This window comes from Hemicordylus capensis, chromosome 4, assembly GCF_027244095.1.
Source record: "Hemicordylus capensis ecotype Gifberg chromosome 4, rHemCap1.1.pri, whole genome shotgun sequence".
NCBI classification, from domain to species: Eukaryota; Metazoa; Chordata; class Lepidosauria; order Squamata; family Cordylidae; genus Hemicordylus; species Hemicordylus capensis.
This window is the reverse complement of record NC_069660.1, coordinates 209,209,915-209,235,001: the sequence shown is the minus strand read 5'-3', so window position 1 is coordinate 209,235,001 and position 25,087 is coordinate 209,209,915. Positions and strand designations below refer to the sequence as shown.

General features: G+C 43.1%; 1 protein-coding gene across 20 annotated transcripts in view; it reads left to right on the top strand.

The window, feature by feature from the left end:
* Positions 1-25,087, top strand: part of RREB1 (ras responsive element binding protein 1) — a 170,213-nt gene that overhangs the window by 101,320 nt on the left and 43,806 nt on the right. For 17 of the 20 annotated variants that reach the window (XM_053244255.1, XM_053244259.1, XM_053244252.1 and 14 more), the window contains 4 exons: positions 4,784-4,873; positions 5,624-5,787; positions 19,393-19,537; positions 20,874-21,016. In XM_053244255.1, the coding sequence (XP_053100230.1) occupies positions 4,784-4,873; positions 5,624-5,787; positions 19,393-19,537; positions 20,874-21,016 (542 nt within the window). Of the gene's footprint in view, positions 1-4,783; positions 4,874-5,623; positions 5,788-19,392; positions 19,538-20,871; positions 21,017-25,087 lie in introns of those variants that run through there. The other 3 variants (XM_053244265.1, XM_053244267.1, XM_053244268.1) reach the window with 2 other exon arrangements.

The following is a 25,087-nucleotide window of genomic DNA, read 5'->3' as shown; positions in this document are numbered from 1 at the left end:
TGATAAACCAGAAGGGGCCAGAATAGAACCATGAGCAGAACAGATGGAAACGCATGACAGCTGGTCAAAGGTCAGATGACAGTGAGAGAGATAGCATACACACCAGCACCAGGTAAGAGACTCAGCATATAGGTGTTTATATAAGAATGCCAGAAACCCCTGAGCCAAGATTCTGCAAGCTGGAATGCTTGGCTGCTAATGAAAACATACAGTGGGCATAACGGAAACCTGGTGGTAGAGTGAGAACCAGTGGGGCACTGTTATTCTTGGGTACAAACTACAGAAAGGACAGGGAGGGGTGAATTGGGGGATTGGAGTAGCACTGTACATTAAAGAAGGGATACAATCCAACAAGCTAGAAAATCTAGGATGACAGAGTCATCCACAGAATCATAATGAGTGACAATATGAGGACTGAGAGGAAATGTGTTACTAGAGACATGCTATCGCCCTCGGGAGCAAAAGGCCAAGAGTGACTTGGAGTCATAGAAGCAAATCAGAGAGGCATCAAAGACAGACAGACCTGTAATAATGGGTAACCCTCTCATAGACTGGGCAAATTCATATGCAGGTATTGAGAGACAGGCCACATTTCTTAACATGCTAAATGACTGTGCTTTAAAGCATTTGGTCATGCAACCAACCAGAGTGAAGAGCCACCTTGGAGTTACTCCTGAGCGGTGCCCAGGACCTGGTGCTAGAGGTCAGAGTTGTAGAACCATTGGGGTACAGTGACCATAGTGTGATCCAATTCAGCCTTTATGCAAGTAGAGCACTGCCAAGGAAGTCCAACACAGATTCGTTGGACTTCAGAAGAGGAAACTTCTCAGAAATGAGGGGACTGGTAAAAAGGAATTGGAAAGGGAAAGTTGGGTCAAATAAGAAAGCATGGAACTTATTCAAAACCATAATAATAGAAGCTCAGTTGGAATGTATACCAAGAAGGAGGAAAGATACCACCAAGTTCAAGAGGATGTCAGCGTGGCTAACAAGTAGAGTAAGTAAGGGAAGCTATAAAAGGGAAGAAGACTTCCTTCAGAAAACTGAAGTCCTGCCCAAGTGAACAGAAAGGAACATAAACTGTGACAAAAGAAATACAAGGAAATAATAAAGGATGCAAAAAGATTTTGAGGAGTACATAGCTAGAAGTGTCAAGGGGAATAACCAAAACTTGTTTAAATATATCAGAAGCAGAAAACCTGCCAGGGAGGTGGTAGGACCCTTAGATGATGAGGGTGTGAAAGGGATTATTAAGGAGGATAAGGAGAATGCAGAGAAGCTGAATGAGTTGTTGGTATCTGTCTTCACAGCAGAGGATACTGACAATATACCTGCTACAGAACTGAACTTCTCAGGCTTGGAGGCTGAAGAACGGACCATTTCGAGTAGGGCTGTGCGCAGACCATGATCCACGGGTCGGTCTGAATTTTGACCAACTGGTGGTTCTGTGAACCCAGTCAGTCAATAAATCAATTCTCTTTATTATGGTCACAGACCAGCATAAAATACAGGGGGTGATTACACAGTGCAAAGTATAATGCATAACGATACGTTAAAAGGCCTAAGGAAACATTAAAAAGCATTTAAATGCATAAAAGGGCATAAAATAACAAAAAGCATACCAGACATAAAGGGATAAAAGGCACAAAAAGGGGTAATTGTGCAAAAGCCTAGGTGATAAATACAGTGAGACTATGTATGTAACTATATATAGCACAAAGCTATAGCACAAAAAAGTGGGAGGAGCATAAGTCTTTTGGATGGTGCACTGTGTTGGATGAACGCATTGTAGCACACAGGAGCTAGCAGAAGGTCAGACTAGGGCTGCTTGGACCTACTGCTTACCAATGTCTGATGATTTTTGGATGCTGCTGCACAGAACCTGGCAATGCTGATGTAATAGCGTGCTTAGAGTCAGAAAGCAGCGTGGAGACATAGGTATGGCTCGAACGTCCTGGGTACTTGCATAGCAAATGGTGGATAAAGGAAGAGTGTATGTAATACAAACAGTGAAGTAGGACATGCTCTGTTGTTTCAATCTGCCCGGAAAGGATAGGCTGAGACTAGCTGAGAATGGCCACCCACACCCTAGCCTCCACTTTGATCAGGCCTGTCTCCGAGCGCAGAGTCGCGTTAGAGACACAACTTGGAGGACTACCCACAGGAATTTGGATTGCACACATTTCAGTGGGGCAAAGCTGTGGAAGGGACCCAGTTGTGTGCCATAAAGAAGCTGGGCTAGTGGTTTAACAATGAACAGGTCGTGGGCCGCAGGTACATAATGTTCTCCTCTTGTATGCAGGAATTGGATGATGGTGGAAGAGCTCCTCTGTGCATTTTGAACCACATGTTCCCCATGGGCATTCTTAGAGCTACCAGAGTGAAAAACTAGGTTCCATGAACCAATTCAGCCCGGTTTGGCCCAACCTCGAACCGGTTCGGCACTCTGAGGGTTGGGGAGAGCAGTGTCGGGGAGGGGGTGAGCGGCACCTTTTAAAGGAAATCAGCATGTCCTTACCAATGCTACTGCTGCTCCAGGCAGCTTCCTGCTGTGCTGGCACTCCCCCCATCAGTCTGTGTACAGTGGTGGATCCGTGCCAGCACTCACCTGGCCTCCATGCATGCTGCCGCACACAGGTTGCTGGGCGGAGTGCCACCACAGCACCAAACTGCCTGGAGCAGCAGTAGTATCGGTTAGGACATGCTTACTTCCTTTAAAAGGTGCTGCTCACCCCCTCCCCAGCACCACTCTCACCAGCCCTCAGAGTGCCGAACCGGTTCGGGGTTGGGCCGAAACAGTTTGTGGAACTGTGGGTTGGTCTGAATTCAGACCGACCAGATTACCACAGTCCACTCACACCCTTAGATGAGAGAGGATGTTCTAAACTGTCTTGAAAAACTAAACATTAACAAATTGCCAGGGCCAGGTGACGTCCACCCAAGAGTTCTGAAGGAACTTAAATGTGAAATTGTAGATCTCGTAGCAAAAATATGTAACTTGTCGCTACAATCAGGTTCTGTACCAGAGGACTGGAAAGTAGCTAATGTAATTCCGATTTTCAAAAAGGGATCCAGGAAACTACAGGCCAGTTAGCTTAACTTCTGTGACGGGTAAATTGATGAAAAGCATACTTAAGGACAAAATTGTTAAGCATATAGAAGAAGAGGCCTTGCTGAAGGAGACCCAGCATGTTCTGCAAGGGAACGTCTTGCCTCACTAACCATTTGGAGTTCTTTGAGAGTGTCAACAGGCATGTGGATAAAGGTGATCCGGTTGACATAGTATAGTTGGACTTCCAAACAGCTTTTGACAGAGTTCCCTACCAAAGGCTCTTGAGTAAACGTAGCAGTCATGGGATAAGGTTCATGTGTGGATCAGTAACTGGTTGGAGGATAGGAAACAGAGGGTGGAAATAAACGGACAGTTTTCACAATAGAGGGAAGTAAGAAGTGATACTCTTACTGATAAATGATCTAGAAGTTGGGGTAACTAGGGAAGTGGTCAAATTTGCAGATGACATTAAGCTATTTAGGGTAATAAAATCCAAAGCAGATTGTGAGGAGCTCCAAAAGGATCTCTCCAAACTGGGTGAGTATGGGTGACAAAATGTCAGATTCAGTTCAGTGTAAGCAAGTGTAAAGTGATGCATATTTGGGCAAAAAACCCCAACTTCACATATACACTGATGGGGTCTGAGCTGCAGGTGAATGGCCAGGAGAGAGATCTTTGGGTCATGGTGAACAACTCGTTGAAAGCATGGACTCAGTGTGTGGCAGCCGTGAAAAAAGCCAGTTCCATACCAGGGATAATCAGAAAGGGGATTGAAAATAAAACTGCTAATATTATAATGCCCTCATACAAATCTATGGTGCACCCACACTTGAAGTACAGTACTGTGCACAGTTCTGGTCACTATATCTTAAGAAGGACACTGTAGAACTGGAAAAGGTGCAGAAGATGGCAACCAAGATGATCAGGGGCCTGGAGCACTTTCCTTATGAGGCAAGGCTACAGCATCAGGGGCTTTTTTGTTTTGAAAAGAGGTGACTATGTGGAGAAATGATCAAGGTGTATAAAATTATATGGAGTAGAGATAGTGGACAGAGACATTTTTCTCCCTCTGTCACAATACTAGAACCAGGAGTCATCTCATGAGACTGAAGGCTAGGAAATTTAGGACCGACTAAAAGAAGTACTTTTTCATGCAGCACATAATCGGTGCAATTATCTGCCATTGGATGTGATGATGGCCACTAGTTTGGATAGCTTTAAAAGGTGCTTGGACTAATTCATGGAGGAGAGATCTATCAACGGCTACTAGGTGGAGGGCTATAGACCATCTCCAGCCTCGGAGGCAGGATGCCTCTGAATACCAGTTGCAGGGGAGCAACAGCAAGACAGAGGGCATGCCCTCACCTCTTGCTTGTCAGAGGCATCTGGTGGGCCACTGTGTGGAACAGGATGCTGGACTGGATAGGCCTTGGGCCTGATCCAGCAGGGCTGATGTTATGTTTTTATGTTATTTAGCTGCATATATTCACAATCCTTTATACTTAAGTAAGTAATGTTTCCATTTTACATCTGAGGAAACTAGAGTGCACGATTTCAAACTTGGAAAAAGTTGTTACTTTAGGATTTGTCAAACTAATAACCATATACATTTATGTTGAGTTATGTTCTGTGTGAAGTGCAAACGTTTTAAATTGTGACATTTAATCTGCTTTTTGAATATGCACTATGAACAAATTTGGATTTTAACTGCTTCTTAACTTTTTAAAATAGGAAACAAAAGATGATAAGTCTTCCTATATATGTCCTCTGTGTGAAAAGATTTGCACTACTCAACATCAGCTGACTATGCATATTCGTCAGGTAAGCTGGCAAAAACATTTTGTGTTGGAAAGTAGCTTCCTACTCTGAAGATAAATAGCCAACTTTTCAATATAATTGATTGGTTTTCATATCGAAACCCAGAAATTGTTTGGCATTCATTTTTTATCCTAATGACTCTTCTCCTGAAGTGCAATATTACAGTACAAAATACTGCCAATGGCATTAGGGTATTTTAAACGCTTTATTTCCATGCTGTTTTCCAGCCAAAAAATGTTCTTGATACTGCTGTGAGCCCTTAAGATATTATTGCAGCAGATGGAACCTTCAAGGAAGGGCATCTGCAGCATGGAAACATCTCAGAAATGGAGGGTTAAATACCCACTGCCACTGTGTTGTGGTTCTGATCTGGATTTTTGCTTTGCCACACTTAACATCTTTTCTCTTTTGCTCTCTGTTTAAAGAATGTTTCCAAATATTTCATGACAGTACAAATAGTAGTGAAATAAGTAGTGCTGCACATGAAGGCAAGAATGAATAGTTGTTATCCATCTTCTGTATGGTGGCCTTTCAGATCTTTGAAGAGGGTTTGTGTCTCATCACTGAAACATTTTCTCTTCTTAAGCTGAACCATAGCTGAAGAATTAAAGGAATTAATAATGCAGATATTCCATGCAAACTAAATCTATTGCATTGAACCTCCTGGGATGATGATGGAGATGGTAATTGACTTTGACATGTCCTTGATGGTGTAAATGAGAAACTCATTGGGAAACCTGTTGCTTTCTTTAGCATAACACTGACACTGGAGGGACAGACCATTCCTGCAGCATCTGTGGAAAGTCTTTGAGCTCGGCAAGCTCGCTTGATCGCCATATGCTGGTGCATTCAGGTGAAAGGCCTTATAAATGTTCAGTGTGTGATCAGTCCTTCACGACCAATGGAAACATGCACAGGTGAGAGCCAGTAATGAGGTGATGCTATGGAAATAGAGGGTTGAGTATATGTATGTTGGAGACCGTTTCCTAAATGTCCTATTCCATTTGGGGGCTACAGTCCAAAGGGTCATTTTTAGCATATTCACAGTTCTTGCAATACGGGATAAGCTGCTTTAATACCTTCCCTACTGGGACAGCTTCCTAGTCCATGACAGGACTTTCAAGTCCTGCTGCATGCACATGGAGATCTGTTTGACTCCATGGGTTGAGGCTTTCTTCTTCAAGTTTCCTAGCACCAGCAACTAATATTGTACCACGGTCCTTCTCTCAGTACGAGTTTACTTTTCTTCAGAATACATCTGTTGGTAGTGTTTCCTCTAAGGTGTGTGCATGTGCACATGCTCAAGTCTTTAAAAAATGTCTGCTCAGTTAATTTTAGATCTCGCTCAGGTTGAATCAGGAAGGCCCCTCTCTGAATGCCACCCAGGAAAAAACTCATTCTGCACCCAGATGAGAAAAATTTAGAGGGAACACTTTCTGTTGGTTCTAATGCCTCTCTCAGGAAATTGAGCCACTTCAAGCATCTTGTCTTAAGGGAAACATGAATCTATTAATCTGATAGTCAAGGTATTAAATGAACTTTGTGTCTTTAGGTAATTCTTCAAATGGGAGCTTTAAAAGTTCGCTGCCTGGGAGGCAAACGTACAGCCTAGGGGAACATTCTACTAGAATTTTGTTGCACATTTTTTCCTCCCAGAACGATACTCTATGCTTGCAAAACCAGATGTGGTGCCATGCGGACCAAACTATTTTGCCCAGTACTGCAAGTTGAAATGCATTACAGATGTGTAATTTGCGTAGGTATCCCCAGTTTTGAACTGAGCACTTAATTATTTTGGAATATAGCAAGTGGATGTGATGGCAAGTTGAGAGAGAAGGATATATAGGGAATGGGAGGAGCCTGTTCATAGGAGAGCATGACTTGACTTGAACACTGGTGTCTAGCATTCTTTCATGCTATGTCTACACATCTGTGATGCCTAGAAACTTAGCTGAGATTCTCACAAGTTGAAATGCATGTCAGCCACAATGCAAGTTTGCATTTGCAAAGATGCAGAAGGTTGACAGCTCTCTCATAAGAACAGAAGTTAAGCCCTGCAGTGGCCAACCAAATACCTCCAGGCCAGGCAAAATGAAGGCAATAACCCTTTGCTGTCATATACCGAGTCAGACCATTGCTCCATCTAGCTCAGTATTGTCTACACAGACTGGCAGTGGCTTCTCCAAGGTTGCAAGCAGGAATCTCTCTCAGCCCTATCTTGGAGATGCCAGGGAGGGAACCTGGAACCTTCTGCTCTTCCTAGAGCAGCTCCGTTCCTTAAGGGGAATATCTTACACTGCTCACACATAAAGTCTCCCATTCATATGCAACCAGGGCAGACCCTGCTTAGTTAAGGGGACAAGTCATGCTTGCTACCGCAAGACCAGCTCTCCTCTGAATTTGATTTTCTAAGATATACGCGTATGCATATGGAGTTCTATTTGTCTTGGCAACTATTTCTACTGATAAACCTGTCCATATGTGTGTGTTTAAAAAGCCATCTAACAGTGACCATTGCTATATAGTGTTTTTTTTTTTTAAAGCAACAAGCTATATTGTTGGTATTAGAGGTATTTGATTTGTATAGCATTTTAAAAAAAAAGGTTATCAACATGGTTACCCTGTGAAATGGACTTTGGTGGAGAATGCATTTCCATGGCATCTTTCCCTGCCTTCAGTCCTCATCTTGAAACCCAGCCTGCAAATTCATGAGCAGTCTGCTAAGAAAGGCGGTAACGGTGAATGTGGGAACGATCATTCCCAAGTTGTACAACTCAGGATGCAATGAGTGTGGAACTTGTCTTGGCGCCACATCGGTTTCTCTTTTCTGTGCAGAGCTGCCTGCTCAGGCATGCAGAAATTGGTGTATCTTCCTGAAGCAAACCCTGCTCAAATTGGCTAGGTTCACTTGAACCTAAATGTCCATTGCTCTTGCTGAGAATTCCATTGCTGTACCATTCAGGCTCTTCCGTGTTCATGTGAGAATAATTCTGCAATTGTACCTCTCTTGACATATATTGCTTTTATGCATATCCCAAATATGAATTGGGAGAAATGTGTCTACTAAAGCTGTGTTTACCTACCATGCTGTTCCCCAAAATTCTAATTTGGCTCTCCTTAGTACCACCTCCTACGAAATAAAAGGTCTGGAGAGGAGAAGACATGTAGTTACCTCCCTATAACCCTTGCCTAATGCCTGCTCTTTCACAGTTTTAGGATTTACTGAGGCTCAATATGAATGCTCTAAATAAGCTAGTAAAAATGCCCCTTTTCAGAGGCCTGTAGAACTCTTATTTGAGTCCAGAGTGCAGTACTAAAAGTGCTCTCATGCTCTGTTGGCAAAAGTAAATATGAACTCATACCTGCAGGCTTGCACTTTTCTCTCTCTAGTCAAAAGCCAGTGCCAGAAGAGGTCCTTTTCCCTTGAGAAAATGGTGAGCATATCACCGTGAGTTGAATGAAGCAAAGGTGGGGCTCTTCAGGTTGCAAGTTTAAGCTACCACATTTGAGTCATATCTGGAAGGGCAGGTCTGTGCCAGAAATAATAACTATATCATGATTTCCTCTCCAAGAAATTCTTGAAGTTCTGTGAAGGGGCTCTTAAGAGGGAGTTTGTAATCACCTCACTGTGCTTTCTAGAGCTTCTTGTTTAGCAGCTGCATTCATTGCTCAGAATCTGTTTTGAATGGGATTTGTAACTGGATGTGTATTGTAGATGGCTTCTCAAAACAGGTGTGTTGGGCTGTGACACTAGCAGGGTTGATTTTTTTGAATTACAGCTGTTGCGCTGATGATGGGGAGGCAAGAACAAACTTCTAGTATGTATATTTTTTATTTGCATGTCCTGCTCTTCCTTTGATAGCTCAGAGCAGCTCACATTATGCAGGTCTCTCTGATCAGGTCAGCACCAACGTAAGTTCCACAATGCTTATGGCATTGGGTTCCCCTAGACATGTGAGGTTGCTTGTAACTATTTCCCCATCTTTCTGGTTCTTTAGAAAGGGTATGGACACTTGTTTAATAGTTATGATTAGCATTTTCTCTTGTATTGAGGCTTATGGAGTAGAATAACCAGATCCTCCATTAATAAAGCAATACCCTCTGCTAACTTGGCAAAGAGGCACTTTTTAACGTGGTGATTCTCTTTATTTAGCGGGGGGAGAGTAACTGGCTCTATTCATCCCAAGCACAGTACCTCCAGTGACTGTTGTGGGTGTCTATCTTATGTTTCTTTTAGATTGTGAGCCCTTTTGAGACAGGGATCCATCTTATTTATTTATTATTTCTCTATGTAATTTCTCTGAGCCATTTTTGGAAGGGTGGTATAGAAATCAAATGAATGAATGAATCCTACTGTAGTTACCTAAATCCAACACTAGGTTTCCCCCCAGGTTCAATGATGTTAGAAATTGTGTGTGTGATGGTGGTGGCCTTATTTATTTATTTATTTATTTATTTATTATTTCTGTACCACCCAAAACTTGTGTCTCTGGGTGGTTTATAATTAAAATAATTTAAACACATTAAAATCTTCAACATTAAAATTAGTTAAAACTCAACATTAAAAGTATTAAAATATATATATCTTAATTAAAAGCCTGGGTGAATAAATAGGTCTTCAGTGCCTTTTAAAAAGTTGATAGAGATGGGGAGGCTCCTATTTCAGCAGGGAGCGCATTCCAAATCCCAGGGGCAGCAATGGAGAAGGCCCGTTCCCGAGTCGCCTCAAGACGAGCTGGCAGCAACCGCAGATGAACCTCTCCAGACGATCTTAATTGACAGTGGGGCTCATGGTGAAGAAAATGTTCTCTTATATACCCAGGGCTTAGCTGTTTAGGGCTTCATAGGTAATGACCAGCACCTTGTATTTTGCCCAGAAATGTATCGGCAACCAGTGTAGTTCTTTCAACACAGGAGTAATATGGTCTCTCTGAGATGACCCAGAGACCAACCTGGCCGCTGCATTATGTACAAAGTGCACTTTCTGGACTTCGTACAAAGGCAGCCCCACATAGAGCGCATTGAGGAACGGAGAGTTTTCACAATGGAGGGAAGTAAGAAGTGGGGTCCCCCAGGGATCTATACTGGAACCGGTGCTTTTTAATGTATTTGTAAATGATCTAGAAGTAGGGGTAAGCAGTGAGGTGGCCAGATTTGCAGATAATACCAAACGCTTTCGGGTAGTGAAATCCAAAACGGATTGTGAGGAGCTCAAAAAGGATCTCCAAACTGGGCAAGTGGGTGACAAAATGGCAAATGCGATTCAGTATTGGCAAGTGTAAAGTGATGCACATTGGGATGAAAAAACCCAACTTCAAGTATACGCTGATGGGATTTGAGCTGTCGGTGACTAACCAGGAGAGGGATCTTGGGGTCCTGGTGGACAGCTCCTTGAAAATGTTGACTCAGTGTGCAGCAGCTGTGGAAAAAGCCAATTCCATGCTAGGGATCATTAAGAAGGGGATTGAAAATAAAGCTGCTAATATTATAGTGCCTTTATACAAAACTATGGTGCGGCCACACCTGGAGTGTACTGCATACATTTCTGGTCATCCTAAGGAGGACATTGTAGAACTGGAAAAGGTGCAGAAGAGGGCAACCAAGATGATCGGGGGCCTAGAGCACCTTTCTTATGAGGCAAGGCTACAACACCTCAGACGTTTTAGTTTAGAAAAAGATGACTGCAGGGAGACATGATAGGTCTATAAAATCATGCATGGTGTGGAGAAAGTGGAGAGAGAGAAATTTTTCTCCTTCTCACATAACACTAGAACCAGGGGTTATCCCATGAAATTGATTGTCAGGAAATTTAGGACCAGCAAGTGGAAGTACTCTTTCACACAACGCATAATAAACTTGTGGAATTATCTGCCACAAGATGTGGTGACAGCCAACAACCTGGATGGCTTTAAGAGGGGTTTGGATAACTTCATGGAGGAGAGGTCTATCAACGGCTACTAGTTGGAGGACTAAAGGCCAGCTCCAGCCTCAAGGGCAGGATGCTTCTGAGCACCAGTTGCAGGGGAGTAACAGCAGGAGAGAGGGCAGGCCCTCAACTCCTGCCTGTAGGCTTCCAGCGGCATCTGGTGGGCCACTGTGCGAAACAGGATGCTAGACGAGGTGGGCATTGGGCCTGATCTGGCAGGGCTGTTCTTATGAGGGGTGAGTCATGAAAATCTCCTTCTCCTCCACGCCTTGCCTGCGCAAAGCAGCCTTCAGCGTGGGGATACTGATGGCTTTTTGTAGCCCTACTGCCCCCCTCCTGTTGCCAGAGGGCTGCAGATCATGACTGCTGTTGTTTTTTGCCTTGTTCCCTCTAAGGCGTGCACATGTGTGCACACTCACAAGTTTTCTGATGACCGCTCAGTTAATTTTAGATCCTGCTCCGGTTGAATTAGGAAGGCCCTACCCTGAATGCATGTGTGTGCACACAGTGCCTTGATACTGCCGCCCAGAACAAGGCTCATTCCACGCAGAGATGAAAAAAATTAGAGGGACCACTGCATCCTGCCCTCCCACAGAGAAGCATTTATAATTGCTATCAGGCCCTCTGTAACAGTGTTTCTCAACATTTTTTGAGTCGTCGGACTGGTGCATAGCTCTTTGTGCATAGTTTCCTGGACCAGCAGTTAGTAAAGGGATTGCTCCCCTCGCCCCCACCCCCAGGCACCCCCCCAAAAACCAATTTTGGGCTGGCTGGAGCTCTCTGGAGCCAATTTCCAAGCAGCCCTCACTGTTGGATAACTTTCATTTTGAGGAAGCCTAGAAATGAGCTCTGGAGAGCTCCCAGCAGCAGCAGTCGCTACTGGCCCAATTCTCAAATTGGGTTTTTTGTGGGGTGGGTGGATGATTTTTATTAATGATGCCTCATGGACCAGTACCCAATGCCTCGTGGACTGGCACTTGAGAAACACTGCTCTATAACATGTTAAATTCAGGGTCAGCTTCTGTTCAGGTGAATATGGTAATCCTGGTTTGCCAGTGGACTCTCCACTTCTGAACAGTCTACCTGGTCAGCGAGAGTGGGCAAAGACTTGCCTTGCCTATTCTGCTTAGTTCTCCTTGAAAGAAAGAGAGAGAAAGAGAGAAATTAATATTTAAAAATTCTGTGGCTCTGCCACAGGACATGGTGATGACTATCCCCAAGCAAGAAAATGGCTCTGGGAAATTAGTTAGTTCTTTACTCTGGACAGGCTCCAAACTCTACATCTCTCCATGGTGGGAACTGGGTGCTGATGAAATGTCATGTTTTTGCAGTTCAGGTAGACTGCTCCTTCTCAGAAGCTGTTGAACAAAAAACAAGTGTCTGTTGCTGTCCAGTGCAGCATGTTTCTGGTGTTTCGCCTCCCACACCAGTAGTATTGATAATCTGAATGTGCTTTACTGTGTTATGCTAGATTAACAAGCCAATAGGAAGTTGCAGAGGTGCCACTTTGCCTAGCATCACTGTGTTTGAGCAAACAATATGTGGTAGTAATTCTCATTTTTATAACTCTCAGTACATTCTATTATCTTTGCCCATTTTGCTGTGCTATCCAAATTATTCCCAGGACAGCTATCCCTGTTGCTCCACCCTAGTTAGGTTGCTGCATTTCCGAAGAATACCAGCAGGTGCATTTCAAGCACAACAGCTTGATTATTAATTTCATCCTCTCTGAGGCCTTGTTTGCATTTTAACAGGCCACTAGAGAGAAGGCATTAAAATCCTATTAACGTTGCAAAGTGAATCACTTTGGGGATTCCTAGTTCTCTGTTAAGGTGAAATATGACACATGCATCTCTGGCAGCAGCACGCCTACCATTTTTATATCATATTGTACCTTCAGCCTGCCTACTTGGGTTCAAGTGACTTCGTTTTCTTCCAGTATGGCACAGTTTTCCTTTTAATGTTTTTTTAATTGTCCTGTATTAAAAAGATGACCAACAAAGTGCAGAGTTGGGGGCGGGGGGACAGGATCCTCAAGCAGTAGGTGTTGATGGTCCATATTAAACAAGTTTCTTAACAAGACTTTAATAATGTGTCTAGCCATACAGTCTGTGCATTTTGCAAGGGACCAAAAACAAAAAATAATTGAAGAAAGAGAAAACACTGACCTTTCACAAACTGTGTGTTGCTTCACCTGGCCCCTGAGATTTTACTGTCTGCACCTCATAATCTTCCTCTCATATACAAACCAGTTTAAATACTATCTGATTGATAAGGCCTTATTTTCCTGAATTAACTGTTTTATTTCTCACCTGGATGGTCTAGTTCAGGCTCCCTCAACCTGCGGCCCTCCAGGTGTTGCTGAACTACAACTCCCAGCATCCCTAGCCACAGTTTATTGTGGCTGGGTATGCTGGGAGTTGTAGTTCAGCAACATCTGGAGAGCTGCAGGTTGGAGAAGCCTGGTCTAGTTTCTAATGTCAGCCTTGAAGATAAGGTGGTGAGGGATCACAGTCGCACAGAAAGGTTTTCTTGAATAGGAGTAATGCAAGACCATTACTGTGATGTTGCACAGCTCCCACTCACTTTAGTGGAGAACTTCCCTGTGAATTGTGGCCTTTGGGTGTTGTCTTTGAATTACTCTTTGCTTCTGAACTCTTTAAGCTTCTGCTTTTTCCTCCTTATTGTGATACTTGACCGTGGATTCTCTGCTTCCCACATGTTGTCTATGTTTTCCTGTTGAACTAATTCTACACTAGAGCTTGAACAGAATGTCCTTTAACTTTTACTGTACTGCATACTTCTGACGGGACTGTTTCATCACACTGTACGCTAGCTGTTTGACTCTTTGTGACCTCCCTTTGGAAACCTTGTTTACTGGGCAGACATGCTGTTCATTCCCCACCCACCCCAGTTATTAGGTGACAGCCTCCATGCTGTGCAATTTTGAATTCTGTAGGGACTTGTTTCAGGTATGGCCCTGCACAATTGGTTTGCATGAGTGGATTGATCCTCAGCCATTGCAGCACAAGCTTCTGCTGCTGCATCCTGAGGCGTGGCCCCCAAACTCACATTGTGTGCTAAAGCATTTACAGTCTGCAAGTAGGAATCCTGCTTCTCATCTTCCTTAACTGCTGGAGTTCATTCCAGTCGTTCTTCCCCTCCCCCACCCCCACCCTGCTTTCCTTGTTTGCCTTTAGTTTTCTCTTTTAGCCTTTTATCTTGGAGAGATCCTTTAGATCTCTGCTGCTTAACAACCTGGTCCTCTGCTTGACTGCTGGAGCTGGCCTTAGCTTGTGTGCTGGGGCGGAGCGGCAGCAACAGCTTATTGGTCCTGCTATGCTGGCAGGAGGGAGACGTCCCTATGCAAGGCAAGAGTTTTAAGCTGTGGTGGGGCGGTGGGGACAGAAGCAGTACTCCCTAGCACCACACACTAAATGACATGCAGGGGCGTGGCTAGGGGAGAGGCATCCCGTGTCCACACCTCTCCCTGGTGGCCCCTTGGAGTGAGGGAGATAATGAAGAAAATAAGGAGGGGTAGAGCTGGGGTCCCTCAAGAGCTGAAAGGCCTGAAATTGAACCCATTTGCTCAATTATAGCTACACTCCTGGTGACATGGAGCTGAGTTGTATGGCTCAGACACATACTTGCTCACACAGAAGGTTGCTTCTGGACTGATCCTTGATTGCAGAGAAATCCATGTGGTTTAGTTTTTCTGGGATTGCACCACTTAGACTGCCTGTGAAGGATCTCATGGAATACTGTGCACAATTATGGCCCTGCACGATTGGTTTGTATGTGTGGATTGATCCTCCGCCATTGCTTCTGCTGTAAGAACATCAGTTGTATATTTTGCTTCCTTGAGAGGGAGGTTTCAGGGGTGGTGCTACTTTGGGCATCCTTAGGAAGCATTAGCAAATGTACAAGTTAAAGATTGGATGAAGACATGCAGCATGCCACTCCTGCAGATCATGCCCAATTCCCTGCAAGAGCTCCTGGCCCCGCACCCCAACAAGGTATTTCTAGTTCTCAGCTTCTTTTGTTCAGTTTGTCTCACACATACACAAGCTGCAGACTGCAGTCTCTTTTTACACTTGCTTTGGCCCCTCCCATTTTTCTTGGCCTCCTCATTTATATTTTGACTATCTGTAAGTGTCTTGTTTACGTCTCCTAAAGTAGTTTCAGAAAAAAGAGCTAGAAAAGACAAATCTACAAAGTAGAAATGATACGGTTTGGGTGTCAGAATTGGTGCATTAAACCAAACACTTAGCATGCCCAAGGCACATGGGGTTACTCCATCCAGCACTATGCATCAGAATCCTAAGAATGTCAGTATGCAGATCTCAAGGTTGCGGAGATAAGCTTGTAGGCCTTGTGGTGATTTCTGATGAAAGTTCAGAGCATGAGTAAAAGCACATCCCCAAGTGTTAGTTATTTTCTGTAAGGTATTAGCAGGACCAAAAGCCATCCGGTCCAGAATCCTACCCCAAAGGCAGGATTCTTTACTTGTCAGTGTTCTCATAAAATAATTATTTTGAAGCTCTCTTTTTTTGGCGGGGAGGTGACTTTCACATGTTGCGGTTAACAATTCAAGATAATCTTTCATTTGAATGAGAGGTTCCTCAGTTACTGTTTAGTATCCGTGACATTCACCTAAGTCGTATTCAGCTCATGTCAGTTGAATTACATGCAATGAAAACATGCAAACCTTGTTGTGGAACCATTTACCTCTGCTTATGTTTAAGTAGTACCACTTTGTGCCTTCTTCCTGTGTAAAGTTGTTGGTTTCCGCCCATTCTTTTTTGTCACTTTACTCCTACACACAAATAGCAAAACCTCTTAACTCTTATTTCTTCTGATGCCTCTTAACCTTTTAAAATCCAAGTGTGTGTGTGTGTGTGTTGATCATCAGTGAGGCTGCTTGTGCTTGAGAATATGGTACACTGTCCTTTATCTATGCTGAGCCCACTCCTGTCTCAAGCCCTTGACCCTTCTGTCATGATGATAGTTCAGTGCCTTGTACCCTACGGAGAACACATCCCTAGAACATGAGGCCTGGACCAATTGGACACATTCAAAGGGCGTGTCTGCAGAGTGATGCTTTTGAGAATTGGATGCAATGTAGGGAGCAGATCTTACCTTTGCAGTCCACGTATGCTGGTGCATTAGTTTTCGCTAGTCTTGTCTGTTTTCATGGTGAGTGGGGAATCCAGACCATCTGTGCATAGGGGGACCAGCTGGCTTCCATTGTCCCCACAAGCATGTCTCAAGAAACTGCCTTTTCTGAGGTACTTGCAGTTGTATGTCCAGCACTAAGGGCAACTGGCTGCTGTTGGGAGCAAAATGCTGGACTTAATGGACTTTGTTCTGGCTCAGATAATTCTGTGCTCTTACGGGAGCCTGCTGCACAGGAGCAGTCACCTCCTAAATTGCTCTGTATTAAATATTTTAAAACATTTCACTCCAATTTAGAATGTGAGATTTTAGAAATTAAAGGCAAGACTCCATAGGTAGCTAGGCAAAGTAGTGTGATGTGGTTTTATGGAGAAATGTTCAGTTACAGGAAGTATAGCTGCCGATTTTCTCTCTTTGCAAGGGTAATACTTACTTATCACAAACCTTTCAAAGCAATGCTGAGAATGTGTGTGTGTGATGCTCATGCCTGCAAATACAACTTGCTTGTACCTTAAATGCTTAAACATTTAAGCATCTTAAATTTTTAGATGTATGCCTTAAAAATCCATACATCTATGCATATGTACGAGTTGGCCCAAGATTATGCAGCACTTCTATAAACAATGAATGAATTCTGCACAAATCGCAGTTGCATTTGTGCCTTATGCTGCCACCTGCGACTTCTCATATGATGTCGTGAAATGCTTACACACCTTACTGTTGGTCTGCAGTGCAGAATGCCCTCAACATCATTTTGTTTTCTTACTCTAAACTACAGATGTGAACCAGATGCCAAAACCAGTTCAGAGTAAGAGAGATCAACAGACAAGGCCTAGAACTGATTGTTGTCGTGGTGTACAAAGAAAGATTTGCCCATCTACAGGCTCTTGTACAGTAATAGCACCTCTGTGTTGCAGATTTTTCAACTGAGAATGGAAGCTGCTTTTGTTTACTTGGCAGTGCAGTTCCTCCTTTCTACCATTCAGCTATTCATCCTAAACAGGATGAATATATTCCTATGTGTTAACCCTTTTGGTTAAGGTTGAACTTTTTAGACGCTCCTTTCTTTTAAAATTCAAATGAAATAGTTGCTGTATTCATTTGATAATGTATTACAGACAGATTCTATATTATTCTGCTTGCAGCCGATTGTCTCAGCCGATTATTGAACCAGTTTTGAAAGCTTAGTGTCTGAACCTGAGAGCTTTAAAAAATATTAATGAGCCAGAAGCAGACCTAGATTTTTATTGACCCCTGTTTTAAACATTGAAGACCAACAGGTTGAAGTCTGCAGGCAAGCTGAACGTGGTAGGCAAAGCAGAGGTGACTGGCAGTTCACTTCCAAATTCATGTGCTGAATTTCTTTGTCTTTGGTCCTCTTTCATTTAAAGAAAAAAAAATGGTGACAGTTTCTTTGTCTTGTTTAAAAGAGAACAAGAAAGGTACATTCTGATATTTGCTCCCGCTTGCATGCCAAAGCAGAACAGGTTGGGCAAGTTGAGGGATGGGAAGCTGGCTCTAGCCACATGTTAAGGTGGAACAGCAGCAGCTGCCAAAAGCACAAAGGAGAGAAACACAGTAGGCTTTTCCTCATTCTCCTGGACTTTCTTGTGAAACCAAACTTGGTTCTACAGTGTGATCTACTCAAATAGACTGCACTGATGATATCCACTTGTGCACCCAATAAGCAGCCAACTGTGACAGTATTTTAACCCATTCGTGCTATCAGCTCTTGGTTATGAGCCTAACACCCAGCCTGTTTCTGAATAGTGTAAGTGTGAGGAGCATACAGTACCAAGAGTCATTTGTATACCAGCAGCAGTAAGGGGTTAGCACTACGTAGGTAACAAACAGGGCTTAATATTACAGGTGTCACTTCCTCAGTAATAACTTCCTATAAACATAAAATACTTATTGTCACTCATAAAAGCAGAAAAGAAATACACTCAAGTGTGGAGTACAAGGAATAATATTTTATGTCTATGGCTAACAATGAAAAATAACCCCCACCCCCCACTGTTGCTAGTTTGTCATGCTCCCACCTGGTGGCCATAATGTAAGAAAATGAGATGTTTTGCAAAGAAAAGTGCAAAACCAGAGCAGTGGCACATAGTGGAACAAAATGTTTAGACTTGCTGAAGTAAAACTTTGCACTTGGATATGCAAACCATAAGTGATTGCATATAACAACTTACTAACAAGTGTACATACTAACATTGGGCACACTTCTGTTTCATGCATGCAGTGGCATAGCTACCATTAGAACATAAGAACAGCCCTGCTGGATCAGGCCCAAGGCCCATCTAGTCCAGCATCCTGTTTCACACAGTGGCCCACCAGATGCCACTGGAAGCCACAGGCAGGAGTTGGGGGCATGCCCTCTCTCCTGCTGTTACTCCCCATTGAATTGGGGCAGAGGAGTGGGACACAAGTCCTATGCTCTGGGTCTTCAGGGGTCGCCTGCTGGTCCTTTGCCCCCGCCCTGTGCTCGCCTAGCCCTGGCAGCATCACCAGGCTGGTATAGAGCTGTCTTACCCAAGCAAGAACAAACAGCCCCTTTAAGGCAGGCATGTTCTCATGCTGGCATGGGACAGTGTGCCAGTATAGTGCCATCAGACTGTATTGGCACAGCTGGTGCATATTTGGGTAGGCACTGCCCAGCTAAGGCAAGACAGCAGGGGCCATGAAGGCACCACTGCTTCAGATTGCCTACCCAAATAGCCTTAGTGCTTTGCTATAATGTATTGCCTTAGCAGGCTTCATTAAATTTGTTAGCATTCATAGTCTGTGGCAGTAGAAAACAATATATAAGGCATCACGGGCTCCCTTTCTCCTTGGAATAAATGGCAAATAGTTGACACATGAGGGGAACTTGGGGCAACTGAAGCAAACTGAAACTGGAGATGAGGTGTGGTGCATCAGCAATAGCCAGTGGGCCATACGCTGGCTATTTCTTCTCTTGTTCTGCAATAAGGGCTGGCAGAAAAATCAAAACCCTCAGAACGTTCAGGTTATTTGAAGATTATCTAAGGGTTCCACTTCTTCTGGAGGAAGAAGGGGAAGAGGTGACTGAAACAAAACAAAACAAAAGCCCACTTTTGTTCACCTCTTTGTCAACTGTATACCCTTTACGTGAGAATATGGTGTGCTTTGATATCTTAAATTGGTGCTGAGAGGACTTGGCACCAAACAAATTAAATAGACTTGAAAGGTATGTTTTCTAACAGAAGTATTACTTTTGGTTCCATTTGCAGGACTTTGCTATTTTAAAGAACACTAAGAAGGAAAAAAGGAAAATACCATGTGTCAGCCATGTAATTTGTTCTGTGTTGTGTTGCCTTGCACTTTCATTAAAACGTTTCTTGCTGTTCAGCATCTATAGTGAAGGTCTGACTTCCCACACCCTTCCATCTGATTTTAGGCATATGAAAATCCACGAGAAGGACCCAAATGGCACCACAAGTACAACACCTCCTTCCCCACTGAAACGCAGGCGGGTGCCCACCAAACGAAAACTCAGTCAAGAGCCCGAGATGGACAAGGAGGAGCAAAGACCAGCAAAAAAGGTTCTCTAGGAAGCATTCTGTAAAAGACTCCCTGTGGTTGCTCTTCCCCTCCCATACCCTTTATACCTGGGGCTCATTTTCAAGATCCTATTTTATTTATTATTTTTATTTATTTATTACATTTATAAACTTCCCCATCCAGAGGCTCTGGGAGGTGTACAATAACTTAAAAAAATAAAATAAAACCCACAATTAAAACAATGCTAAAACGATATAAAAACAATTCAAAAATGATTAAAACTATTAAAAAACAATTAAAATACTTTTAAAAACAACAACACTTTATAAGCCTTGGAAGGCCAGGCCAAATAAATAGGTTTTTTAGGGCTCTCTTAAAGGCTGACAGTGAGCTTAAACTGCGGATATTTAAAAGCTTCATATTAGAAAAGCAGTTCACTGTATGTAAATAGAAAGGCAGTGAAGAATAAAAGTGTGATGGGGGTTAGGACTGCCAACTTAAAATCTCAAAAGCAAGGCCTGCTGCAGCTGAAGGGTGTGAGGAAATATACTACAGTGATATCCCCTGGAGAAGTGATGGAAAGTAGAAGATTGGCAATTACTGTCTTCCTTCAATCAGATGCAGTTTCCAAGAGTAAAGCACTTAGCCACTCTGTGCCTATGTCAGTTCTTGACTATGACTGGCAGGTGTGTGATACTGGGCAGAAACAGCAGGTCCAAAAAGCATCCCACTATCAAATCTGCAATGCTCTAAGATCTGGAAAGAGAAAGGTCTTGTATGACAAGAAAGCAGCCTGAAGTTGGAGAAGTCCTTGGTCTCCCCACCCTCGCTTTGCATGTGAGGTTCTGCTGATAGTTGGACTAATTACTCCCCCAGCCCCCGAACCCCTTGATCTTACTGACTGGCAGAGATTTATTTTCTGTAAAGAATCTTGCCCGGCCGCCTCGGGAAAGCTGCTTTCTTTGATTGTAAAAAAGGCCCCCTCATCATGCAGCAATACTCTTTTCATATATTATCCTGCATGGTAAGAAGAAGCACCACATTGTTGGGTGGGGAGGGAAATGAAAGGATGAATGTTTGAAACAACCCAAGGAGCCTGGGTTAACAAGAGAGAGTGATCCATTTTGTATGTTCTTGGTTTTAGGCAGGGTTTATTTTCCAAATTTCCCATGCAAGCTTTTTTTATTTGAAAAGAAGCACTGCTCTCCTACATACCAAGGCACACTCTCTTATTGTTTACTGGTCCTTGTGTGGATCCTATTTAGTAGTCTCTAGCAAAGTCATGAGCCATTGAAATCCTTGCTGGATGAAATTTACTGTTTGAGCCCAGTGCTTGAGTTTTGGTTTGTATGTAAGAACTTTCTCTTCTTCATTTAGCAGGTTGTGGAGGAACCACAAAGTGGCAAAGCTGAGAAGAAAGCTGAGGAAGAAGTGTATCGTTGTCCAGTGTGTTTCAAGGAGTTTCCTTGCAAGTATGGGCTGGAAACCCACATGGAGGCGCATCCAGATACCTCACTGAGGTAAGAAATTAGTATTGGAGAAGTGTTTTGTTATGGGTGAATATATCTGAGTGTCTGCATGGAGATTCCAGTTATCATGTTTCATTGTCATCAAAGTCATATTGAGTTCATTGGAACATGTTTCGTAGTAAATATGCTTATGATTGTGTGTAGGTTTTTTAAAAATTCTCCCTAGTTTTCTTTTCTCCCCTAGTTTATTCTCCCTAGTTTTCCCGCCTTCATATTAAATTGTTGGAGGCTGGTATAGTATAGTGGCAATCTTTGTATAATGTGTACTTCAATGTGAATTACTCCATGAGCCAAGTCAGGAGCTTTTAATTCAACCCCAGGATATAGGGATAACACTAACCTAGCTTGCAGGGATGTTATTTTTACTGCGAATGTGTGAGTACATCCCAGCTACCTCTATATAAAGGGGTTTTACTTTCATAAAAGTAAAGTGTGCCGTCAAGTCGATTTCAACTCCTGGCGCCCACAGAGCCCTGTGGTTTTCTTTGGTAGAATACAGGAGGGGTTTATCATTGCCTCCTCCTGCACAGTATGAGATTATGCCTTTCAACATCTTCCTATCACTGCTGCTTGATATAGTACCAGCAGGGATTCGAACTGGCAACCTTCTGCTAGTTAGTCAAGCATTTCCCTGCTGCGCCACTTAAGGTGGTATAAAGGGGAAATACTGATTCTTTTATGAGAAGCAAGAAAGGCTGAGGCATAAAATACAATTTGCAAACAGAAGCTGAAGCCCTTAATAGTTTCAGAGATAGATGTTGTAATTGCTTTGTCACAAACTTTAGTGATGTATAAAACTGCATTTCTGAAGATCTCGTGTGGTGGTGATTCTTTGATTTTTGTTGCTCTGATTGGGATGTTGGTGGTGATTGTGAGATGTCTCCATATGGCATCTGTCTCATTTTCAATTTAGTTTTAAAAAAGACTTCTTCATATTTGTTAATTCCAATTGTCTTCCCACATGCACTTAGTTCAGCTATCTTTCGCCTGAGGGACAGCTTTTTTGTCACATTAACCTTGGGATCTCAACTTTGAACCTGATACTAGGTGATGAGACTACTTTGTGGTGTTGCCGGCTAGGCATCTGTTTGGGTGGCATGGTCTGGAAGAATGTCAGTTCAGGGGCATGACCATTCGGCTTGCTCCCCCACAGGGAAAAGAAGGCTGTTGTCTTTGGGGTTTTTTCTGAGACAATTTAGGGTTAGACATATAGATTTGCTGTCTGCACTGAGCCTCTGTATAGATTCTGAAATTATTGTGCTGTGTAGCCCTCAGGATACATCTTTATCCAGAACTACTCAGAGGCAGTTTTAAAATCCCAGATTTTGGAGCTTCTCCTGAGATCATTTAGCTGAGGATGTGTCTGAGATACAATACCTGGTAGTTAGGATACTACTACGTTAAATATGAGGTTAGGAACTAGTGAATTATACCATTGTTTACTTCCACAGCAGCATGTGTAAGGCTTTGTGGAATATCTTTGCAGCATATATAGCCTTTCTCTTCCACATAAGAAATAGTTTTGCAAATGATAACATCTGGATAGTGGCTGATTGCTGTAGCCTTGGATCTGTTTGGAGGCTGTAAATGACAGAGCTGGCTCCTTCCCTTTTCTATTGTCAAATTAGCAACTTAAAATCCCAGGGCAGTGAGCAGCACTATCTTTTTAAATGCAAAATCTGCAGGTTTTAAGCACCTCCTTTGTTTACTCACTAGAATAAACAAATGCTTAATCCATCAGATAGGTGAGAGAGACTCCCCTTTTTGAGGGCAATATCTTTTGATGATGTAAACCCTTTAAATTATGCATCTTTGTCTGATAATTATGGCAAGGGCAATTTTCCTCTGGGGAAAAATAATCGGGCCCTTTGTTACTTGGACAATTGATTGGAGCAGGGAGGCTTTTACCATGGAATTAACTCTTCCAGTTGAGTCTCTCATCCTATTGAACTCTCCTGAAGACACACCCCTAATTCGCTGCATGAGCTAGACAGAGCAAAGCCATCTCCCTGATGTCTCCTCAGTGATGGCCATTATCTCTGAGAGGTAGTGCAACAAGGTCCTTTTCATCCTGGCTCCCCGCCTGCTCGATTATTTAAAAGACAGCTGTTTTCTTTGCAGTCTGCTCCACCAGTGGGGCTCCTGCTATTTTGGTGCATATATATAGATATATAGTGATGATATAATTAGCAGAGCTGGGAAATGCTACACAGCCAGTAGAGAAAACAAGAAATATCACACACTGGATTTCTTCTCTTGAAACTGTTTTTCCCCTTGTGTGGCTTTCTGTGTTTTTGTTGAGCCTATAAATGTTACTTTCCCTCAAAATGCTTAACTACTAGTAGAAGCACAGCTAGAGTCCCAAGAAAGATCTAGGATTTTTCTGGAGAGAACTGTTGCCTTTTTATTTTTACGATAGTATACAGTTATATTCTGTCTGTCTTCCAAAGGACCAGTGTTGGGGCCAATTCTAGGGGGTCCTGGGAAAATTGCCCTCCATGGATTCCCTCCTGAAAGACTGTCTGCCCCAATTAGGCTATGGGTTCAGAGGTGATCTCAGGTCTGCAGTGAGCCCTTCTGAGGAGCCTGGGCCTTGACAGCTGCCCACCTATAGCTAACCCAAGGCTGGCCCTGTCCAGCATACATGGTTCTCCCCACCCCACCCAATCTTACCCATGCAACAATCTTCTGAAGTAACTTGGACTGAGAGATTGGCTCAAGATTGGCCAATGGGCTTCATGTACTGTGTCAATTAGCTTTCAGTAATGGCAATAAGATTCTGTGATTTTCCTAGATGTTAACTTCTCTATAATGGCTGTTGGCTTTCCTAGCCGTCCTTACTTCATCGGTTACATGAAGTGGATTATGACAGTAGCAAGGTCTTACATATGGACTGAGGTACACTGGAGGATAGAAGCAAGTTTAATGTGGCATCAACTAAAGTTGGTTGAGTGATATTGCATGGGCCAAAACTGTCCCAACATTGCAAAGCCAAATCAGTCAAAGGTATATGTTGAGGACACAGTTATGCAAATAGTCTGGCCTGTGCCAAATGACTCCAGTTCATCACCCTTTCAGTTGAGCAGACTGAAATGTTCGCCAAATCTGTGCCTTCAATAGTAATGTGTTTCAAAATGCTGTGTCTTCATTGTTGGAGCATTATATACAAGATTCATCATCTAGTCACTGGTGCATCAGGTATAAGCTTGCTGGAGCACTTGACAAAAATGCATGTATTCCCAAATGGAAGATAATGATATTTTTGTAGTGAGATAACAATTACTTACTGGCCTTTGATCAAATTCCGAGAAGCTGCACTCACAATTGTTAATCATTTCCTCCCCCCCCCCCCCGGCCTTGGGGCACTAGATTCTTCCACCAGAAGTTAACTTTTTTCAGGGTGTTGTTGGTAGTATAGTGACAACACACTAATTCAGAGTGCTGATCAGCCACAAACTACATGTTTGAAGAAAGTTATATGAATTCCATTCTGATGGCCCTTAGTCCATATGTGCTAGTAGAATTGGCCTGCAGGCATGGGTGGTGGTGGTTGTACCTAGGCAGTGATAGCAGAATGCTCCCCACCTCACTCAAACCACTTACACTAGGGCAGGCCTGTTCAACATAGGCCCCCCAGCTGTTTTTGGACTAAAACTCCCATAATCCCCATCCATAGCAGCCAGTAGCCAGGGATTATGGGAGCTGTAGGCCAACATCTGCATGAGGGCCAAAGTTGAGCAGCCCTGCACCAGGGTAAGGTGCTTTCTGGTTTGGGGGCTGTTTGTGTTGCAGCAACACCAGGAAGTGCCCTAAAAATACAGAGCCAGTAAATTTTTCATTCATTTATTCATTCATTCATTTATTATTTCTCTATGTAAACCACTTTGGAAACCTTTTTGTTGAAAAGCGGTATATACATATTTGTTGTTGTTGAGCCAATTAGCAAGTTCAGCAATTCTAAGTGTTGCAGAACAAAAATTAAAATGGAAATCTTGGTCAGGCTGCTGGTACTTACTCAACTGAGTAGGAAAATGCAGAACACACACATGCTTTTAGAAAGAG